The following is a 19244-nucleotide window of genomic DNA, read 5'->3' as shown; positions in this document are numbered from 1 at the left end:
TGGCAGGCGCCTGTATTCCCAGCTACTCAGGAGGCTGAGGCAGGAGAATGGCATGAACCTAGGAGGCGGAGCTTGCAGTGAGTGGAGATAGCGCCATTGTACTCCAGTCTGGGCGACAGAGCGAGACTTTGCCTCAAAAAAAAAAAAAAAGAAAAGAAAAAGAAAAACAACAGAGAACTCTTTCCTGGCTAAATCCATACCCAAGTAACAAAAACATCCAAAAATAGAGAAAATACAAAAAGCAGTAAGATAAATGAACCTAAAACCTTTTTTGAAGCTGTAACCAAGAAAAATTCTAAGCTCAAAAAGCAAATTAGTTGGCAAGAAAGAACTAATCTCCTTTGCCACTAACAGTGGCAAAAATTATGTCCTAAATTACTTTTAAAAATATAATACTGATGATGACTATCAAAAAATACATGATACAGCACAAACCAAACTAAAACTGAACTCTAGAGAATTCAAAAATTAAGAGATATTAACAAATAGAACAAATGTAAGAGAGTCAAAAATCAACATTAGTGAAATGTACTTACACAAACCCAAAAAATGGGAAGTCAGATGAACATAAAACAACTTACAAGAAAATGATGGACTATTTAAGCTATGAACAATATTCATATCTAAAGGAAAAATTAAGGACTGCCTCTTGGAAATGAAAAACTGAAAAATGTAAAAACGACTTTTCCTAAACAGAAAGACATTCTTTAACATGAATATTTAAAAAGGCATAGAATGTTTCTCTCAGTAATAATTTTTAAGGAGATACCTACTGACACCTACTATGAAGTGTTTAAATATTTCAAACCAGAAAAATTACAACAAATTATCAAGAAAAAAATGAATATTTGTCCAATTCTGAATACCAGTTATAGTATCAAACTGTATAATACCAATTTCTATCAAAAACTATTTGCATTCTTATTCTGCCAGCAAATGAATACCTGTTTTCCAATCAGGTAAAAATATTTAAAAGTCAAAATCACCTTAGTTCCCTTTTTAACATATTTGGCATTGTCTTTGTCAATGTCATGCCACGATCTTATAGGTGTCTTCAACTCATCTCCGACCACCATTCCAGGCCCCTGAGTAGCAGGACCGCCAATGAACATCATGATACGAGCACCAGTGTTGGGAAAAGTACACTATTGAAAAAAAAAGGCAAGAGTTTAAAAGAAAGCATATGAATATACATTTCTGATAATTTTTTATATATTCCTTCTAAGTAAGAGAAAAGCATATATTTTCTCAGAAATAAAATAATCAAATGTTTACAATGAAATTTAAAAACAAAGGTATCTGAACAACTTTCTTTTAAAATCCTATGGTATATAGTAGTACATTCCTAATGCTAAACTAATCTATGAGCCTAATCCCTATAAACATGGGTATTTCTCCTGCTTAACTCATCTTAGACCAGGAAGAGTAGAGAGAAAAGTGGAAGAGTGAACATCTTCTTTTGTTTTTGTTTTGGGTTTTTAATTTTTTTTTTTTTTTTTTAGAGACAAGGTCTCAACATGTTGCCAACGCTGGACTTTAACTCCTGGGCTCAAGTGATCGTCCCACTTGAGCTTTCCAAGTAGCTGGAATGAGAAGCACATGCCACTGCACCTGGCTCTTCTATTTTTTTTTGTTGGTGTTTTACTTTTGCTTTTGATGTTTAGAACACAAGTATAATAGAAGAATAAAAAAAAGCCTGGGCATGGTGGCTCACACTTGTAATCTCAGCACTTTGGGAGGCCGAGGCGGGTGGGTCACCTGAGGTCAGGAGTTCAAGACCAGCCTGGTCAACATGGTGAAATCCCATCTCTACTAAAAATACAAAAAATTAGCCGGGCATGGTGGCAGATGCCTATATTCCCACCTACTCAGGAGGCTAAGGCAGGAGAATCACTTGAACCCAGGAGGTGGAGGTCGCAGTGAGCCAAGATCACGCCACTGCACTCCAGCCTGGGCAACAAGGCGAGACTCCGTCTCAAAAAAAAAAAAAGAGGCTGGACACAGTGGCTCACACCTGTAATCCCAGCACTTTGGGAGGCTGAGGTGGGTGGATCACCTGAGGCCAAGACTTCGAAACCAGTCTGGCCAACATGGTGAAACCCTGTCTCTACCAAAAATACAAAAAGTAGCTGGGCATGGTAGCACATGCCTGTAGTCCTAGCTACTCAGGAAGCTGAGGCAGGAGAATCGCTTGAACCCAGGAGGTGGAGGTTGCAGTGAGCCAAGATTGCACCACTGCACTCTAGCCTGGGCAATGGAGCAAGACTCCATCTCAAACAAAAAAAAAAAAAAAAAAAAGAAAGAGGCCCGGTGCAGTGACTCACACCTGTAATCCCAGCACTTCCGGAGGCCAAAGCGGGTGGATCACAAGGTGAGGAGTTCAAGACCAGCCTGGCCAATATGGTGAAACCCCATCTCTACTAAAAATACAAAAAATTAGCCAGGCACGGTGGTGGGTGCCTGTAATCCCAGCTACTTGGGAGACAGAGGTAGAGAATTGCTTGAACCCGGGAGGTGGAGGTTGCAGTGAGCCAAGATTGTGCCACTGCACTCCAGCCTGGGCAACAGAGTGAGACTCTGTTAAAAAAAAGAAAGAAAGAGAAAGAGAGAGAGAGAGAGAAAAAAAAAAGTATGCATGACTTACACTTCCAGTCCAAGTTAATGGATTGAATACCCCAATCTACTTCCCCTTCCTCACAAGATGTCAATGAAATAAGAGAAAAGTTGTTTTAGGTGGATCACTTGAGGCCAGGAGTTCGAGACCAGCCTGGCCAACATGGCAAAACCCTGTCTCTATCAAAAAAAATACAAAAATTAGCCGGGTGTGGTAGCACACACCTGTAATCCCAGCTTCTCGGGAGGCTGAGGCAAGAGAATTGCTTGAACCCAGGAGGTGGAGGTTGCAGTGAGCCAAGATCACACCACTGTACTCCAGCCAGGATGAGAGAGTGAGACTCTGTCTAAAATAAAATAAAGTAAAATTAAAAATAAATAAATAGGCCAGACACCATGGCTCATGCCTCTAATCTCAATTTTTTGGGGGTCCAAGGTGGGAGAATCACTTTAGCCCAGGAGTTCAAGATCAGCCTGGGCAACAAAGGGAGACCTTGTCTCAAAAAAAAAAAAAAGAAAAGAAAAAAAAAATTAACAAAATTAGTTGGGCATGATGGGACACGCCTACAGTCCCAGCTTCTCAGGAGGCTGATGTGGGAGGATTGGTTGAACCCAGGAGTTCGATGCTACAGTCAACCATGATCATGCCACTGCACTCCAGCCTAGGCAACAGAACTACTCTGTCTCAAAAAAAAACAAAAAGTACATAAAATTTAAAGATAGGAAATAATGCAAGCAGTAGATCAGAAATTTTGAGGAATTCAAACAATAGATTGTACTGGATTATCAAAAGAATCAACAAAACATATCACAGATATCAAAAGTAAGCCCCAGATCTTCCCAAAGGAGGATGCCCAAAAAGCTCCATATTTGGAATCAAAAAATACAAAAAGCAGCAATGAACCAAAGAAGAAACAGTGTGTATCTATACCTCCAGATACAGCAGCTGACAACAGATTTTGCCATCAGCAATTCCTAAGAACTGCTCTCTGTAGAAAGTAGGCCATCTGCCTGGAGAAGGGTCTTTGCATGAAAATTAGAGGCTGAGAGATACAGAACCAAGCACATGTTACAATGGATATCACAACAAACATGACAACTCTCAAAAGTTTCTGGAACTAAAAGCATTAAGAAAATTTTTAAAACCTCAATAGATGGGCCGAAAAGCATGTCTGAAGACTGAGCTAGAAATATGGAAAACAAAGCTGAGGAAATCTCATATAAATAAGAGCAAAGAAAGATATGAGGAAAAAAATAAATATATAAAGAGATATAGAGGTCCAGCATCAATGTAACAAATATAGAATAGAAAAAAAGAAATAAATTAAGCTGAAGAATGACAATATTCTTCAGAATTAAAGGGTCTACCAAAACCAAACATAATTAAAGAAAGAAAAAATCAAACCTAAATACAGCCTAACAAAATTTCAGAACTCCAAAATTAAAGACAATATTCTAAAAATGTCTAGTGAAAAAATAAGTTTCCTAAAAAAAGAACAAGCATGAGACTACATCCAATTATCATCAATAAACTGTATGTCTATGTCAGAACACTAGAGAGGAATGACTTGAATTTCCAAGCGAAGATTATTTTGAAACTAGAATTCTATAGCCACCCAAACTACCAATGCAATGAGAGGGTCGTTTTTTTTTTAATGTTTGAATATAGAAGAACTCAGAATATTTATAAGAAACAAAAGAGCAACTGGGTATGATCCAAAGGAAGTGATAGGACCTAGAAAAAATGTAAAAGATATCCTATGACTTTTATATATGAAAGTATCCTTCTCTGTGTATAATTGCTCTACTTTATTCCACAATTAACATTTGTATTATCACATTAGAAATGCTATTTTATCTCTAATTTCTATAAGTAGTTATTGGACAAAATAGAGTACATTTTTCAACCTACACTACAGCTTCAGAATAGAATGTAAATGATATAAACTTCATGATAATTTTTAAAGTCATATGATTAGCCCGGCGCAGTGCCTCACACCTGTAACCCCAGCACTTTGGGAGGCTGAGGTGGACGGATCACCTGAGGTCAGGAGTTCGAGACCAGCCTGACTAACACGGTGAAACCCTGTCTCTACTAAAAATACAAAAAATTAGCCAGGCATGGTGGCGGGTGCCTATAATCCCAGCTACTTGGGAGGCTGAGGCAGGAGAATCGCTTAAACCCAGGAGGTGGAGGTTGCAGTGAGCTGAGATTGCACCACTGCACTCCAGCCTGGGCAATAAGAGCAAAACTCCATCTAAAAAATAAATAAACAAATAAATAAATAAAATAAAATAAAATCATATGGTTAACAAATCTAGAGAACAAGGAAAGTTGTCTTCTACTTATTTGTATACACCATTGCATATTGTTTGAATGTTTTCACAAGGTATGATTATTACTTCTATAACTTTCTTAACTAATAACAAAAATACCCTCTTCATTCTGGGTATTTGAGATAATAGCAGTCATGCAAAGCTGAAAAAATGAAGAAAAGAGCAAATAAAACTATATACAGATACTTTCATAAAACTATGACACAAAGAACATCCAAACTTCAAATTTCCTATAACTGGGGGGAAAAAACCCACTAAATCCCTGTGAACTACATCTCTCATGCTCTCATTGCAAGTCTCCAAAAAGATCAAGGGCAGTTGGGGAAGAAGTACATGGAAGAGAGAAGAGGGAAACAAACAGCAGGCCTAGAAGAACGACTACAGATTCAAATGATAACTTGGTAACAGGCACTAAAGAAAAGAAAAAAACCAAGAGAATGAAAATGAAATAAAGAAATAAAAGATGGCTGAAATAAAAAGCAAGCAAAGAAGAGTCAAATTTATATATAATGGCAGTTGTTTTTTTTCTTTTGAGGCAGAGTCTTGCTCTGTCGGCCAGGCTGGAGTGCAGTGACATGATCTCGGCTCACTGCAACCTCTGTCCACGGGTTCAAGCAATTCTCCTGCCTCAGCCTCCCAAGTAGCTAGGATTACAGGCATGTGCCACCACCCCAGGGTAATTTTTGTATTTTTCATAGAGACAAGGTTTCACCACGTTGGCCAGGCTGGTCTCGAACTCCTGACTTCAGGTAATCCGCCTGCCTCGGCCTCCCAAAGTGCTGGGATTACACGCACGAGCCACCGCGCCTGGCCAGGAGTTCTTAAATAAAATAAAACAATGGAACAAAACTACTATTTAAAGCTATAAGACAACTTTATAGGAAAAAATACATATAAAGACGGCCTACCACATACTAGAGACAATTAACCTGCAACAAAAACTCTACAAGATAAAAAAAAATTCCTCAAGACCTTCAAGCAAAATGATCAAATAATTTACAAGCGCAAGAAAATAAGGCTGGTATCAGCCCTCTAAAAAATATCAGCCAAGGTGGGAGGATCACTTGAGACCAGGAGTTTGAGACCAGTCTGGGCAACATGGCAAGACTGTGTCTCTACAAATTTAAAAATTAGGTGGGCATAGTGGCATGGGCCTGTAGTCCCAGCTACTTGGGAGGAGTCTGAGGCTGGAGGACTACTTGAGACCAGGAGTTTGAGGTTGCAGTGCTGCAGTAAGCTATGATCACGTACTGCACTCCAGCCTGAGCAACAGAGGCTCTGTTAAAAAAAAAAAAAAGAAAAGAAAAAGAAAAAAAAACACACATCAAGGTAAGAAAATAACGAAAAAGCATTTTCCAAAAACTCCAGGAAAAAAAAATTAGAACCAAGGCTTTTTATATCCAACCAAGCTATTCTTCAACTATCAGCACCATAGGAAAAAAGTTTAAACATTCAACAGCCCAGGGAATTCTGTACTCTTAATTCTTCTTAAGAAATTTACTAGAAGATACAAATAAAACTTACAGCAAAGAATAACATAATCACACTAAGGGCAGTGGAGGGGAATAAGCCGCTTAAGTTTTGAACATTATATTTTGTACTATATATTCTCAGAACATTAAACAAATAGTGAGCTCTAACTCCTAAGCTTCTTTCTAACAGATGTATGAGCTAGAAACTCTGAAACTATTCTATATATTCTAGGACTGAGCAAATAAGTAAATATATTTGATAACGGGAGCAGGTTTCTCATAGAGAATGAGTTACAAATATGGAAAAGCGGGAAGGATAGAATAAACCCTGTGGTATTGAATTGAACATACCTGAAAGAATCACTGGTTTTTAATATAAAATTTTTTTATTTTAATAGAGATATAGATGTATATTGGAGTATGTAGATATATATGCACACACATATACTTATGATTTTATATACATATATAGATACATATATATACACATGCATCTTTTTCTTAGCTCCATCCACTGGGACCTAGAATTAATGACACCCAGGGTAAGGGTGCACATGAAGCATTATCTTCTTGGTAGAACAAAGGCTGAAAGGAAACAGGGTTCCTAAATGGTTCATTTCAGGTCCAGAGCAGGAAAACGATAAGATGAGCCCTGAACAACTTACTATACCAGAAAGGAAGTATTTAAGCAAACATGCGGCATTTAATAAGGACCCAGAAGCAGCTTGAAGAGGCTCCCACTAGCCAAATCGGGGAAAACTTAAGCATCAAAGTAAATAATGATAGTAAAGGAATATATCTTGTTGTATAAAATAAGAATGTAAGAATCCACCCAGTGTGTATTCTGTATGTATTTACATATATATATATGTGTGTGTCTGTGTGTAAGTTTATATATATATATAAATACGTAAATGGAAGAAGAGAGAAAGCTCTTCCTCAAGTAGAAAGCCAATTAATAAATGTAGAAATGATGGAATTAGAAAGCCACTATTTGGCATGCATCATAATAATAATTGATCAGAAAAGAATCATCAATGGATGCTAAACTAGCAGGTAAAAGTTTGCTGAGTACGCTGGTTATTCACATATTTTCAAGGTATCTCCTAATAAGATATTTATAATTACAATAGGAAAACCTGTAACTTTACAGTGGCAAAAACAATCTTAACCAAGTAAGGGAAGTTAACATCAGCAGTAATTAAACAAATCAACACGGGGGTTCCTAATATTTTGCAATGTTTATTAATTACAAAGGGGTGAAAAAAGAGTAATTTTAAAGTGGAGACCCTGGCAGATACAACCTTAATGAATGACCAAAGTGAATATCATCAGTAATGGAACAAATGAAAACCATGTGCCACCTGTAAAATGCAACAATAACAACACAGCATTACTTCTGGGACATTCCTCCCAAAGATGCAAGAGCTGAATCAAATTACAAGGATACTTCAAGACCATCTCAAATTGAAGAACGTTTTACCAAATAACTGGTCTGGATCTTCCAAAGTGTCAAGATCAGGAAAGATTGAGGAACTGTTCCAGGCAGAAGGAGAGTAAATAGATATAGCCATAAATGCAGGACTGAACTAAATCCTTTCAGTAAAGGAAATTATTGGGACAACTGATAAAATTTGAATGGGGTCTGAGAATTAGCTGGTAGTAATCTATCAGTGTGATTTTAATAGTTTTATATTGTGGTTATATAGGAGATTATCCTGGTTCATAGGAAATATAAAGTTTCAAGGGGTTGGGACTATCATATTAGCAACTTAATCTCGTGAAAGGAAAATAAGTCTTGGGACCCCAAAATCATCAAACTAAAGGGAAAAGTCAAGCTGGAAACTGCTTAGGGCAAACCTGCCTCCCATTCTATTCAAAGTCATCCCTCTGCTCAGTAAGATAAATGCATCAGAAACTCAAAAGAATGCTGCGACCTGTGTCTCTCACCTACCTGTGACCTAGAAGCCCCTCCCTGCTTGAGTTGTCCCACCTATCTGGATGGAAACAACATACATCTTACATGTTGATTGATGTCTCATGTCTCCCTAAAAGTTATAAAACCAACGTGCTCTGACCACCTTGGATGCATGTCATCAGGACCTCCAGAGGCACGCGTCCTCAGCCTTGGCAAAATAAACTTTTTTGTTTTTTCTTTTTTTTGAGATGGAGTCTCGCTCTGTCACCCAGACTGGAGTGCAGTGGCACAATCCCGGCTCACTGCAACCTCTGCCTCCCAGGTTCAAGTGATTCTCCTGCTTCAGCCTCCCAGGTAGCTGGGACTACAGACGCCTGCCACTACACCCAGCTACTTTTTTTGTATTTTTAGTAGAGACAGGGTTTCACCATGTTGCTCAGGCTGGTCTCGAACTCCTGACCTCAAGAAATCCACCCACCTTGGCCTCCCACAGTGCTGGGATTACAGGCATGAGCCAACATGCCAAGCCCAAAATTAACTTTCTAAATTAATTGAGACTGTCTCAGATATTTGGGGTTCACAATCTCAAATAGTTTGGAGAAAAAAATTATACACTTCTTGCATCTTTTCTGTAAATTTGATAGCATTTCAAATTTTTTAAAAAACATTTAAAAAAACTATTTTGCTTTGTTTTGTTTTGTTTTTGAGAGGGAGTCTCTCTCTGTTGCCCAGGCTGGAGTGCAGTGGCATGATCTCAGCTCACTGCAACCTGCGCCTTCTGGGCTCAAGCGATTCTCCTGCCTCAGCCTCTCGAGTAGCTGGGATTACAGGCATGCGCCACCACGCCTGGCTAATTTTTTTTTTTTTTTGTATTTTTAGTAGAAATGGAGTTTCACCACGTTAGCTAGCATGGTCTCGATCTCATGACCTCGTGATCCACCCACCTCGGCCTCCCAAAGTGCTGGGATTACAGGCATGAACCACCGCGCCCAGCCACTATTTTGTAATTCTAAAGCTATGTATAGTATAAAATTTTCAAATTCTACTAAAACTCCACTTATTGTATCACTGTTAACATCTGGGTGAACTTCTTTCCAGAATCGTGTCTGTACAGGATATATACAAAACAATATACCAGACAATACGCTGGAGGAATACACTTCACATAGATAAAATCATACACTCACTGTCCTATAACCTGATTTTTTTTCACTCAATATTATCTTGTACATACCATTTCCTGTAATACTGTGAAATATATTTTTTTCCTCTCCTTTCCTGACACACAGCTCCTAAAAGCCTTGGAATCTGTAGAATGATAAGAGTACCTTTTGTTTTTGTTTTTGTTTTTTGAGACGGAGTCTCACTCTGTCACCCAGGCTGGAGTGCAGTGACGCTATCTCAGCTCCCTGCAACCTCCGCCTCTTGGGTTCAAGCAGTTCTCCCTGCTTCAGCCTCCCAAGTAGCTGGGATTACAGGTGCCCACCACCACACCTGGTTAATTTTTGTATTTTTGGTAGAGATGGGGTTTTGCTATATCGGCCATGCTGGTCTCGAACTCCGGACCTCAGGTGATCTGCCCACCTCAGCCTCCCAAAGTGCTGGGATTACAGGCATGAGGTGCCCAGCCAAGAGTGCCTCTTGTATGCTAATAAAATGACTCCTAGATAGCTTCAAGATGGGGGCTGGTCACTGAAAAGACTAAAGCATGATTAGAAGGTTGAGACTTTCAGTTCCACACCCCCAACCTCCAGAAGGAGTGAGGGGATAATGGCCAGTGATGTAATCAATCATGTCTATGTAGTGAGCCTTCATGAAAAGCCAAAAGAACACAGTTTGGAGAGCTTCCAGACAAATGAATATGTGGAGGTTCCTGGAGGGTGATGCCCCAGAGAAGGCACAGAAATTTGGAACCCCTTCCCCCGCACCTCACTCTATGCATCTAGTCCATCTGACTGTTCATCTATATTCTTCATATTATCTTTATCATAAACCGAGAAACATAAATAAAGTGTTTCCTAGAGTTCTGTGAGCCATTCTAGTAAATTAATAAAACCCAAGGAGAGTGTCCAATTTACAGCCAGTCTGTCAGAAGTATAGGTGACAACCTACTACTTGTGACTGGCACTTAAGTGGGGGGCAGTATTGTGGGACTGAGCCTTCTATCTGTGAGATGTGATGTTATCTCCAGTTAGATAGTATCAGAATTGAACTGAATTACAGGACACCCAGCTGGTATCGAAGGCAGAACTGCTTGGTTGGTATGTGGGGGAAAACCACAGAAGTATTCTTTGTTGATGCTGAGTGAGAGAATAGGGAGGAAAAAAAGCACTTTGGTTCTTCTTATCCTTACAATTACACACACACACACACATACACACACACACACTTTACATTCCAAAACAAAACCATCTTCCCTACCTCCAGCAGTCCTACAGCTATGGAAAGTGCCACTCCGGAGGAACGCAAAGGTCTCTTTCCCTGTGGTACAGGCCAAGGGTCTCGCTGGAGTTCTCCCAGAAGATCTGTGAGATTCATGTCTATTTTCTGTACTGGTTGTAAGAATCTGAGAAACAAAATTAAATAAAAAGCCATTTGTACATGTTTATGGGTGAGAGTTCGAGAAACAAATTTCACTTTCCTAAAAATAGAAAACAATACTCTGAACACAGAGCAGACCAATGGTTCTCAAACTTTCGTGTATATGAGAACCAGCTGGAGGGCTTGTTTTAACACATATTGCTAGGTCCCAGTTCTAGAGTTTGTTTCGGTAGGTCTGGAGTGGAGCCCAAGAATTTGCATTTCAAACGCATTCCTAGGTGACACTTGATGATATCAGCCCCAGAAACCACATTTTGAATACAACTACAATAAACAAAACACTCAAACCAAGTACTACTTCAGGATTTCATCTCTCACTTACTAGTCTACTAAATTTTAGGTTACTGAAATAATTATGAGAAAATACATCAACTAAATTTTAGTAATACTACCTCTGATTAGAAAGCTTAGGGGAAAAAGCTAGCAGAGCGCAGTGGCTCATGCCTGAAATCCCAACACTTTGGGAGGCCGAGGAGGGAGGATCATAAGGTTAGGAGATTGAGACGGTGAAACCCCGTCTCTACAAAAAATACAAAAATTAGCCAGGCATGGTGGTACATGGCTGTAATCCCAGCTACTTGGGAGGCTGAGGCAGGAGAATTGCTTGAACCTGGGAGGCGGAAGTTGTAGTGAGCCAAGATCATGCCACTGCACTCCAGAAACCTTAGCGGGAAAAGCTACCTCTAAAACTAGGAAGAAAAAATAAAAACTTTGGCTGCCCTGAAACCACACAAAAACAAGTTTTTTCCAAAGTTCAAAATAAAAAATAAGGAAACTAACAAAACTAAAGTAACTCCTTACATTGTTAAGACAAAAAACAAACCATTTTAATGACATGATTTTGACTCAATTCTTTAAAAAGTATGTTAATACAACTAACTTACATTCCTAAAAATATTTAACAATATAGTATCACTGAATGCCTATGTTCAAGGGTATGGAATGTTTAAAACAGCTATGGAAACTGTCAAATTCTCTTCATCATATTTATTACCTGTTGGAAGGAGGTGGCTGCTGTACCTGAGGACCACGTGTTGCTTGAGTAACTGGTACTTTAGAGAGCCCCAGCATTTCCTGTAAAGAGATTACTTGTGCAATATTCATTTAATTACTTTTACAAAGATTTATCAACTATTTATCACGTATAAAATGCTGTGCTAGACATTAGAAACACAAAAATAAAAAACACCAGGTCTCCTTCCTCAGAAAACAAAGAGTCCAGTGGGAGAGATTACCAAGAAAACAATAACACAAAATACTCATCATGAGATAGCAAAGCACAAGGTGTTACATAACCAAAGAGGAAGCATATTAGCTCAAAAACACTATTTCTAATTAACAGTCAAAATAAATTGTTGTGCAACTTAAATGTCCATACTTCTTAATTTATATTCATTCATCCGTTTCAGCAAACTATATCATAAGCACCTGCTATGTGGCAGGAATATAATGGTAAAAACTAACTAGCCCCTTCCCTCATAGAAATTAAAATCCAGAAACATAAATTAATCAAATCAACAAATAAATAAATGTAAAACTGCAACAGTAGTGTTAGGACATGGAGTGTTATAAGGCTCACATACTTTGTATGTATATACATCATCCTCATTTTCTAATGTAATTCATAACCAAACTGCCACCTTTGTTTTGAATTTCAGATATGTGCACGATTTCTCTAGACAAATGAAAATAATGTTATACTAAATTTTTCTTGAATCTAGAAATGCTTAGTCGTGAAGTACTGGATTATAAAACTGTGTAACAGAAAATTGAAGTCTAAAGATGTACAAAGATAAAATTAGTGAACTAATCCGGCCATATTTCCTATACTGTTAGCAGAAACAGCAACTCTTTACTAAGAACTTAATATGTTCCATATTCTATGCTAAAATCTTTATATATACTATTTCCTCACAAAACAATAATGAAATAGATTTCTTCTTAATTTCTACTTTATAAATGAAAATTGACAATCAGAAAGACTAAGTAATTTGTCTGAGGTTACACAACCAGTAAGTAACAAAGCAAGATTGTAAATCCAGGTTTTTCTATAAAGCTCTATAAGAGTTTACACCATATTGAGAATTCCATATTTAGTACTAATAACCTGGCAAAATAGGTACTGTTTATTCCTTTCTATGAAGGATGAGATAATCAGCAAAGACATAAACCCAAGATCATACAACTAGAAGAGTTTAAGATTTGAATCTAGGACTATCTGGGGAGCAAAGGCCAGGCTCTTTTCAACTAATAATAGGGAAAAAATAGGGAAATTTTTTTTTTTTTTTTTTTTTTTTTTTTTTTTTTTGAGACGGAGTCTCGCTCTGTTGCCCAGGCTGGAGTGCAGTGGCGCGATCTCGGCTCACTGCAAGCTCCGGCTCCCGGGTTCACGCCATTCTCCTGCCTCAGCCTCCCGAGTAGCTGGGACTACAGGCGCCCGCCAACACACCCGGCTAATTTTTTGTATTTTTAGTAGAGACGGGGTTTCACCGTGTTAGCCAGGATGGTCTCGATCTCCTGACCTCGTGATCCACCCGCCTCGGCCTCCCAAAGTGCTGGGATTACAGGCTTGAGCCACCGCGCCCGGCCTAAAAAAAATAGGGAAATTTAATCTAAATAGGAAAAGAAAATAAAAATGTTTCAATGGAGAAAAAAAATTTAGTCTGCAGGCATTCACTTGCCTATTGAAAAAAGGAAGATGTGGCCAGGCACGGTGAATCACACCTGTAATCCCAGTATTCTGGGAGGCCGAAGCGGGTGGATCACCTGAGGTCAGGAGTTCGAGACCAGCCTGGCCAACATGGGGAAACCCCATCTCTACTAAAAATACAAAAATTAGGGCCAGGTGCAGTGGATCACGCCTGTAATCCCAGCACTTTGGGAGGTCAAGGTGGACGAATCACGAAGTCAGAAGTTCAAGACCAGCCTTGGCTAACATGGTGAGGAACCATCTCTACTAAAATACAAAAATTAGTCAGGCATGGTGGTGTGCTCCTGTAATCTCAGCTACTTGGGAGGCTGAGGCAGGAGAAGCGCTTGAACACGGGAGGCAGAGGTTGCAGTGAGCTGAGATCGTGCCACTGCACTCCAGCCCAGGCGACAGAGCGAGACTCCGTCTCAGACAAAAAAAAAAAACGAGGCCAGCCTCGGTGGCTCACGCCTGTAATCCCAGCACTTTGGGAGGCTGAGGCAGGGGGATCACCTGAGCTCAGGAGTTCAAGAACAGCCTGGCCAACATGGTGAAACCTTGTCTCTACTAAAAAATATAAAAATTGGCCAGGCGCGGTGGCTCACGCCTGTAATCCCAGCACTTTGGGAGGCCAAAGCGGGCAGATCATGAGGTCAGGAGATCAAGACCATCCTGGCCAACATGGTGAAACCCGGTCTCTACTAAAAACACAGAAAAGAAAAAAATTAGCCGGGTGTGGTGGCATGCGCCTATAGTCCCAGCTACTCGGAAGGCTGAGGCAGGAGAATCGCTTGAACTAACGAGGCGGAGATTGAACAATCATGCCACTGCACTCCAGCCTGGGTGACAGAGCAAGACTCCATGTCAAAAAAAAAAAAAAGAAAAAAGGAAGATGGTTTATGTGCTTCATATGTATTACATAAGTAAAAGGTACTCTACAATCAGAACAGTAAACCATTCTAAATTCATAATTTGATAATAACATTAATAGTAGCAAACACTTAAATGTACAATCCATTTAATTCTCATGACTACACTATAAGGTACATACTATTACTATCTCTATTTTACAAATGGAAAAAACTAAAGCACAGAGATTTAAACTGGTTCACTTTCTCTCCTGTCTCATGGAAACATGATTCTCCTCTCTAAGGTGCTCCGCTTCCTCTGCTCCTGAAGGAATCCCTACTATGTCTTCCTAAACCTCACTTTCCTCATCTCACTCTCGCTTTAACTCACCCTCTTAAGTCTCTTTCCTTTCTCCTTCCTCCTAAAGTACCTCTCTTTAACTCAGTTCTCTCTCAAATTCCCATGCTATCTCCTCCTTCATTACCTTCAACAAACCTCTTAAAAGAACAAACTTCAGGCCGAGCGTGGTGGCTCATGCCTGTAGTCCCAGCACTCTGGGAGGCCGAGGAAGGCGGATATCCTGAGGTCAGGAGTTCAAGACCAGCCTGACCAACGCAGTGAAACCACATCTCTACAAAAATACCAAAATTAGCCAGGCATGATGGCGGGTGCCAGTAGTCCCAGCTACTCGAGAGGCTGAGGCAGGAGAATAGCTTGAACCTGGGAGGCGGAGGTTGCAGTGAGCCAAGATCGTGCCAATGCACTCCAGCCTGGGTGACAGAGCAAGACTCTGTCTCAGAAGAAAAAGAACAAATTTCAACTTTCTCTACCTTCTCAAATCTTATTCACTATTCATTGACTAATGCATTCATTACTCATTACCCTCCCCATTTAAACCTGCAAACTCCCCTAGTATGTTCTCTTAGTTAACTGTAGCACCACTACCTCAGTCTGCCAAGCTTCAAATTAGACTCACCCTCAAAAATCTCTTCCTTTCTTCTTCATTTTGGTCTACCTGGAAGCCTCTAAAGTCTAATTTTACATCTGTCAACTTTATGCCAGGCTTATTTATCATCTTCTAGGGTAACTGTTCTCAACTAGGAGTTGCACCAGAATTACTTAGAAAGTTTTTTCAAAGTACCTACATGAACAATCTTATATTATATATATAAGGTATGTATACCAACCATCTCCCAATACAGACATTCACTTATTACTCTCTTATGGACTATCAAAATCTCTGGGCAGAAAAAAAGATGTTCATCTGAGCAGATGATCCTAGTGTGCTACACATAACTCCTTTGCCTTGGAAGAGAAAGCTTCAATTTGTCCCAGTGATAAAAACCACTAAAAAACATATGTAACCATAGTTTCTACACTAAAAATTGTGCAGTCTCAAAATAACTCCCCTCGAAGGGGGAGGGGAGGGGGATGGGGGAGGGATGGGGAGGGGTGGGGGAGGGGAGGTGGGATGGGGATGGGGATGGGGGAGGGGAGGGGAGGGGGAGGGGTGGGGGGTGGAGGAGGGGAGGGGATGGGGAGAGGAGGGGGATGGGGGAGGGGAAGGGGAAGGGGGAGGGGGAGGGGGAGGGGCGGAGCTAGCCCAAGCCACGAGTCCATTTTGCAGCTGTGCTTGGCACCTACTGTGCGGTGCCTGTAGCTGGAGGACAGGCGGTCGCGCGGCCTCTCCCACTCGCCAGAGTAGCCTCTAGGTCGTTAGTCAAAATGTGAAAAAAAAGACCTGCTTTGCCCTGGGAAATAGTAACCCTGCCAAATACATTAGCTTGTAGGAGACAGAGGATGTGATGGAGCTGCTTGAAGAAGCTCTCATGTGCCCTGTTTGCTGTAGTCTGTTTGATGATCCACAGGTTTTGCCTTGCTCCCACAACTTCTGCAAAAAATGCTTAGAAGGTATCTTAGAAGGGAGTGTGCGGAATTCCTTGTGGAGATCAGCTCCATTCCAGTGTCCTACATGCTGTAAGGAAACTTCAGCTACTGGAATTAATAGCCTGCAGGTTAATTACTCCCTGAAGGGTATTGTGGAAAAGTGTAACAAGATCAAGATCTCTCCCAAAATGCCAGTATGCAAAGGACACTTGGGGCAGCCTCTCAACATTTTCTGCCTGACTGATATGCAGCTGATTTGTGGGATCTGTGCTACTCGTGGGGAGCACACCAAACATGTCTTCTGTTCTATTGAAGATGCCTATGCTCAGGAAAGGGATGCCTTTGAGTCCCTCTTCCAGAGCTTTGAGACCTGGCGTCGGGGAGATGCTCTTTCTTGCTTGGATACCTTGGAAACTAATAAGAGGAAATCCCTACAGTTACTGACTAAAGATTCAGATAAAGTGAAGGAATTTTTTGAGAAGTTACAAAACACACTGGATCAAAAGAAGAATGAAATTCTGTCTGACTTTGAGACCATGAAACTTGCTGTTATACAAGCATATGACCCAGAGATCAACAAACTCAACACCACCTTGCAGGAGCAACGGATGGCCTTTAACATTGCTGCGGCTTTCAAAGATGTGTCAGAACCCATTGTATTTCTGCAGCAGATGCAGGAGTTTAGGGAGAAAATCAAAGTAATCAAGGAAACTCCTTTACCTCCCTCTAATTTGCCTGCAAGCCCTTTAATGAAGTCAGTGAGAAGACATAAATCTAGTCGATGTGGATAAACTTTCTTTGCCTCAAGACACTGGCACATTCATTAGCAAGATTCCCTGGAGCTTTTATAAGTTATTTTTGCTAATCCTTCTGCTTGGCCTTGTCACTGTCTTTCGTCCTACCATGTTCCTAGAATGGTCATTATTTGATGACCTGGCAACTTGGAAAGACTGTCTTTGAAACATCAGTTCCTATCTGACTAAATCAGCCGATTTTATAGAACAATCAGTTTTTTACTGGGAACAGGTGATAGATGGGTTTTTCATTTTCAATTAAAGATTCAAGAATTTTACTTTGGTGGTACTGAACAATGTGGCAGAATTTATGTGCAAATATAAATTATTATAAAATCTGAAAAAAAAAAATAACTCCCCTCGCCAAACATACTAAAAGTATTTAGTTCCCAAGTGAAATGTTAAGAAACAAAAGCTCTCTCCTCAGCTGCCACCAAGGTGCTCGGTTCTTATGAGGAAGCCAAGCCCACACTGGGGTGAGGTCCTCACTTCATCAGGCGACTAGCACCATGTCGGGCAGCACCAGCCCCGCACTCGCCCACACCATGGCCTCCATCTCAAGTGCTTCTGCATCTACTTGGACCTCATTCTGCATGACAATGAGGTGACCATCACAGTGGATTAGATCAATGCCCTTGTCAAAGCAGCTGATACAAATGTTGAACCTTTCTGGCCTGGCTTGTTTGCAAAGGACTGGCCAATGTCAACATCAGGAGCTTCATCTGCAATGTAGGGGCTGGTGGACCTGCTCCAACAGTTGGTGCTGCACCTGCAGGAGGTCCTGCGCCCACCACCACTGCTGCCCCAGCTGAGGAAAAGAAAGTGGAAACAAAGAAAGAAGAACCTGAGGAGTATGATGATGACATGGACTTTGGTCTTTTTGACTAAACCTCTTTTATAACACGTTCAACAAAAAAACTGAACTCAAGAAAAAAAAAAGAAACAAGCTAATATTCTGCAGTTGCTCTCTCTTAGCCTTCAGCATGACTCTTCATAAGCCCTTCAAATCTCTAGTAAAATACCGTTGGTTTGACTTCAAATTTTAAAGATATAGTTAAAAGTGAAGGGTCTTTAATCTGTATAACAATTTAAGGCACATGAAAAGAAAACTGAAACCAGCACTGAATTTAAAGCCTTTGTTATAATACAATTATATCAGTCATTCATAATAAAAATTTGTCCTAGAAACATACAGAAGGCATTTATAAACATATATAGAGTAACTTCCAGATAGGTGAAAACTACCATTCTTGTTGTTTACCTGCAGTTGTTTGGCAGACAAATCTTTTGTTCCTCTGAAGACATAGCTTTTTGAAATGCCTTCACATCCAAGTTCATGAACCTGAACCATTCTCCCAAAAGTAATAAGTCCAACCAAAGCTGTAGGTGGTAAAAGACTTAATGACATCTGCATGGATTCTTTCAGGGCTTGTAAATCTTCATCTTCCATGCAAGTATCAACCACATAGAGGAATATCAAAGGCATCTGAGGACCACGCTTTTAAAAAATTCATCAAAAAGAAAAAATACGTAGTTTAAAGCACAACATACAAGACAGTCAACAGGGAACTAATTAAATAACGGATACAAAAGAATCCTAGTAAAGCCATTTCAGAAATGAAACAGGTTATTTCTACTGTCATGGAGAGAGATCTAAGACATATCATCAGGTGAAAAATTAAGTTTAAGAACATTAGGTATAGTTACACAGAGAGGACTTTCACTTTCCATTTTATTTAACTACATGCATAAGGTTTCATTTGACTCATAAAATAATTAGTAAACCTGACTTGGATTTTCAGAGAACTAGAAACTAGCCAGGCTGGACAAATTACTGAATAGTCCAAGTGAACCATAATTGTTTTCTCTAAAACATTCATAAAAGATATTACTTCCACACTTAAACATGTAAACAACTATGTTAAGTATTCAGAAAGAGAATAAAAATGATTTTCCTAAGAAGGACCAATACAAGATTATTTTCATTAATTAGTCCTGGGGGATACATTAGCCAACTCCAGCATCATATTGACTAAATATTTGTTTACTGACCTTCCAACTACAAAGCAAGATTTATACTTCAT

The 19244-nt window shown here is 39.8% G+C and overlaps 1 protein-coding gene and 2 pseudogenes across 3 annotated transcripts in view; 2 read left to right on the top strand and 1 right to left on the bottom strand.

The window, feature by feature from the left end:
• The window catches only part of SEC23A (SEC23 homolog A, COPII coat complex component), a 73780-nt gene that overhangs the window by 42863 nt on the left and 11673 nt on the right, over window positions 1-19244 (bottom strand). For all 3 annotated transcript variants that reach the window (XR_010113621.1, XM_063609290.1, XM_055291469.2), the window contains exons 5-8: window positions 18422-18658; window positions 11936-12015; window positions 10762-10906; window positions 987-1145 (exon numbers count right to left, since the gene is read on the bottom strand). Coding sequence is in view for 2 of the 3 variants with exons in the window: in XM_063609290.1 (XP_063465360.1) it covers window positions 987-1145; window positions 10762-10906; window positions 11936-12015; window positions 18422-18658 (621 nt within the window). In the remaining variant the exon portion in view is untranslated. The remainder of the gene's footprint in view (window positions 1-986; window positions 1146-10761; window positions 10907-11935; window positions 12016-18421; window positions 18659-19244) is intronic.
• On the top strand, window positions 15544-17626 carry LOC129489182 (E3 ubiquitin-protein ligase TRIM13-like; annotated as a pseudogene).
• On the top strand, window positions 17612-18048 carry LOC129489142 (large ribosomal subunit protein P1-like; annotated as a pseudogene).

Source organism: Symphalangus syndactylus, chromosome 9, assembly GCF_028878055.3.
Source record: "Symphalangus syndactylus isolate Jambi chromosome 9, NHGRI_mSymSyn1-v2.1_pri, whole genome shotgun sequence".
In the NCBI taxonomy this organism is placed as follows: Eukaryota; Metazoa; Chordata; class Mammalia; order Primates; family Hylobatidae; genus Symphalangus; species Symphalangus syndactylus.
This window is presented reverse-complemented; position numbering and strand designations above follow the sequence as displayed.